The 4,177-nt window shown below is 44.0% G+C and overlaps 1 protein-coding gene across 1 annotated transcript in view; it reads right to left on the bottom strand.

Annotated features, from left to right (window-relative positions):
• Positions 1-4,177, bottom strand: part of TSTD2 (thiosulfate sulfurtransferase (rhodanese)-like domain containing 2) — a gene marked incomplete at its 5' end in the record, with an annotated part of 15,328 nt that overhangs the window by 5,190 nt on the left and 5,961 nt on the right. Inside the window, 3 exons of the mRNA XM_009328981.1 lie at positions 1,332-1,468; positions 2,430-2,588; positions 3,242-3,360. Coding sequence (XP_009327256.1) covers positions 1,332-1,468; positions 2,430-2,588; positions 3,242-3,360 — 415 coding nt within the window. The remainder of the gene's footprint in view (positions 1-1,331; positions 1,469-2,429; positions 2,589-3,241; positions 3,361-4,177) is intronic.

Below are 4,177 nucleotides of genomic sequence, written 5' to 3' on the forward strand. Positions count from 1 at the left end.
GGGAAAGAGAAAGTTAACACCCACTTGCCCCATCTGTCCCCCTTGCAGAGGGTTCTCCGCGGCACCAGGGGTGTGCAATCTCTCATTTAAGTGGCTATCTATTGTCTTCCAGGTTTTTAATTCCTGCTTTAGCTTTATCTTCTAGAACCTAGTTAATTCTTAAACTTTTGATTTTGATGTAAAAAACTTAGGACAGCTGTCTCTCAGGACAAGGAAAAAGTGCTCACTAGTGCTTCCTCTAGTTCCGATCAGACAGGTTTAAAGATTCTTGCTGCCAAGAGAAGAAGAAAGAGATGCTGGCGGTAATTAAGCCAGTATGCAGGAACGTTGCCTGCTGGGGAAGGAGGTGCCATGGGACTTCCTTCCACCTAAAAGCAACGGCTTGTGCAGATGGGGTGTCATTTGCAGTCCCGGTAGAGTCCTTCCACAACATCAGACAGGTTTTAGCCCTTTAACTGAAAGCTACAGCCCAGTTTAGCTGTACCATCAAGAAGGTGCCTACCCCAACACTTCCCCTTGAAACTTCTGTAGGGATGGCTGTGATGTATCCAGAGTGTGTTCTGTTTCTACACCAAGCCAGGCACCTTCAAGATGTATATGGTAATTGCAGAGGAGGAATGGGAGGTTATGCTCAAAAAGTTACCAACTCAGAGAAAAACCAGCACTGCCTCCTGAAAAAGGCTAGAGCCAAATTCCATCTATTTGTACCTGGCAACTGAGAAGGAAACAGGTATTTCATTTGCAATATCTGAAGAGCAACCCCAGCCAGAAGACCAGGCAATGTTCTTAACAACTTCAACTAGAGGTCACTGAAATTCTACAGGCTACAGAAACTTTTAAAGCATGAAAATAACGAAAGTGCTGTAGAACTCAGTGCCACCACTCTCCCAGTGCCTGGCAGTCTGTGCTGATGTTCTGTGAGATTATTGGAGCAGAGAAGAGCTGACAGCAGGAGAACTATTTAATGCTTCGGTCACTTGACCAACCACAGTCTCATCAGCACTGTGGGCAACAAGTGGGCAACAACAGCAGTAGTGCTTGACATACATCTCCATAGCTGCAGATGGCTCATAACAGCAGCTGTTCTGCTTCCTTTTACTGCCCCAGTTTTAGGGAACTCTGTTAAGTGACCCCCTTTTCTCTCATTTCTGTTTTATGTTTTAAAGCCATAGAGTCGATGATCATCGTGAAAAATGACGGCACTAAAAGATCAAAGTGAGTATGAGGAAGAACTACACAGACCAGTTTGGCTGCCCCTATTCTGCACATCCCTGTGGAAACAATTGCAATAGCTTCCCAGCCTTCTGCGCTTACATTATCTAGTCCTACCTGAGATGATATCTTCATTGGAACAAATGGCGTAACGATCATCAAACACAAACAGCTTTCCCCTGTAGAATCCATCTGGAAACTCTTCCAGGTACTTGTGAATTCCACCTTTTAGCTGGTAAACCTCTCTGCACACTGCCTGTTTAAAGCACATTAGCAGAAAAGCTGAAGGAGACAGCAGCAGTGGTGGTGTGCCAGAGTTCCGAAAGCAAATGTTGTAAATGCCAGGGGTCAACGAAAAGCAGCAATTTCTCAGTGACCATCAGATGGCACCATGTGCACCCACAACTCTAGGCAGTGCCACCAGGGATTACTGGGCAGCTCCACAATGCTGACCTGTTGACATGAACCCAAATGTGCATTTAATATTACAGTCAAAAAAAGGCTGGTAACCTCCTCAGCTGAGGGAGGTTTGCTGCATCACAGATCAAACGCTTTTGAACCTCTGTGAACTGCTGCTTACTCTGTTTTTATGTAGTGAGCTGTTAGCAGGAGCATAATTTCCTCAGGGTTCACACTGGTGCATCAAAGAAAAAAAAAAAACCAAGGTTTAATTCTCTGGAGAACATACATGTGTGCTGTCCCCTTGCTCCTTGAGGGAAGGATCCAGGAGAAGAGTGGGATGGAAAGCACAATTAGAACAATGCAGTGTGCTGGATTTAATTCCACAACACTGGGAAAGCACTGACTGGCTGATTTTCACCACTCTGAGATGCTCAAGGTGTGCAGTAAGGGCCACAGAACATAACCTAGACAGAGCTTGTGGAAACACTGCAGAATGCTCTCAAGCCCTCCTGAAACACTGCCATAATGGGCAGGGCAGACTTACAAATACCTGTTCTCAGCAAATGGGCTGTATAATTATTTTCACAGAGCAATCACTGCTGTGACACTAGTCCATGCAGATCATCCTGAGCTGCATTAAACTACCCACGTCCTTGACAGACAGCATGAGGCAATCGTGCGTCAGAGACATTTATCTCCCCACCTGTTCATTGAGCAGTCTGTGCTCAGTAAGAATTTACTAGCAAAAGAAAAGACAGCTGCCCTTAAAGCAGTCTCAACTCCCCGACACTTGTGCCCTCAGAATGACATCTCACCTTGCTCCGTAGGTAAGCAGAGCCTCTTTCACAACGAATCCCTCCTGTGCAGTACATCAGGACACGCTTGTCTTTAAAAAGCTCCAGGTTTTCATCTACATAGCTGGGAAAATAGCTGAACTTCCTGATATCTGGAGCCAGACAGCCCTGGAAATGTCCCTGCAATAACAACAGATGGCCATGCAACTGATTACAAGCAGTCTTACATGGTAAAGTCCGTGCCTCGAACTACAGGAAGTAACAAACCTTTGGGCCAGAACATTCAGCTCACTGTGGCTGCTTTAGGCATTTCCTCAGCTGCATTTATGCATCAAAATACCTGTTAAAACCTGTAAGAGGATTCTGGACACAGCATGTCTCCTCATCCAAACATAAAACGGAGCTAAGCAGAACAGAACTGTCAGAGACAGGACGAGCCACAACAGTGCCGGAGGGCTGGTGCGTGTGACAGCAGGATGCCCCTATTCTTTTTGACATAGAGGACAAGGCAAAAATGATGGAAAACATCCTTACAACCTATCTTACTTTTAGTTCAAACTATATGGCATTCACTGCTAACGTTGTATGGACCACTTTGTCTTCTTCCTGCCCCAAGCTGTATAAGCACTTAGCCGGGCAGGCTCCATGCTCTGTGGCTGAGCAGGTCCTCTGCTGCTTGTGTCTAGTATTTGTTACTAAACTGAACTTTGTACATATTACAGCCAATCTGGAATATGGAATCTCTTCTTCCAGTAAGGTAACACCCTCACAATGTGAAATGCTTACCCCCAGCACCTGTAACACACTGCAAGAAGCAGGCAAAGAACACTTACTATTTTACTTTCATAGAAGTTCCTACAGTCCAGCAAGACGGTATCGCTTTGTCCTTGACTGGCCTGAGACAAATACTGTTCTACTTCTCTATGGAATTCCTGAGGGGATAAATGGATTCCTTTAACAAAAAAAAAGAAAAAAAAAGAAAAAAAAAAAGAAAAATAAGAACGCATGGGTAGAAGCAGAACTACAAAACAATGTTACATATGATCTCGCTGATCCAGATTCTCCTCAGATTTCCAAACAAAAATTTTCTGTGACGGTTCACAGACTTTTCATCCCAACTCAACCAGCCAAGTTTATCCATGTTTGGCTTCCTATTGACAAATGAAAGAAAACACAACACTGTTCCACATGACAGAAGAAGCAGCAGACAGGCATCTGTCTCTATGATCTTTGTTATGTCCCCCTAGCAACTCTTACAGTTGTAAAAGAAAGAATGAAAAATGTTTCCCTTCCCTTTGCTTATCTTTCATTACATTTGGAGGTGCAGAAGCATGCAGAAATGAAAATTTTTTCAATGAAAATCTTCTCTGCTGATAAAAATGGAAAATTTCCATAAGCATGTACTACTTTCAGTACAACTTCAATTTACATAAAGTTTCTCAGCTTTCAGGTTGTTCAGGACCTAGGACTCCCAAAAAAAAGCCCTGAACTGCTCTGTTAATTGCTATTTGCTGTTCTCCTGCTTACCACCTGTGTAAGTGTCCTCATAGCAGAGGCATAGCCAGTAACATCGGGCATAATCCATACTGAACAGCTACAGGTAGCAGAAAACAAATGCAGCCTGTGTTAGGGGAGTTGCATGAACCTGATGTAGAACATGGCTCTGCTTTAGTATAAAAGGCAGGAGTATGGCTGTTAGCTTCCACACAAGTAAAGCCAGGTCAGCAGTCCCTAACATAGGAACATGTATATACTTAACACTAAGCTTC

Source organism: Pygoscelis adeliae, unplaced genomic scaffold (assembly GCF_000699105.1).
Source record: "Pygoscelis adeliae isolate BGI_AS28 unplaced genomic scaffold, ASM69910v1 Scaffold127, whole genome shotgun sequence".
NCBI lineage: Eukaryota > Metazoa > Chordata > Aves > Sphenisciformes > Spheniscidae > Pygoscelis > Pygoscelis adeliae.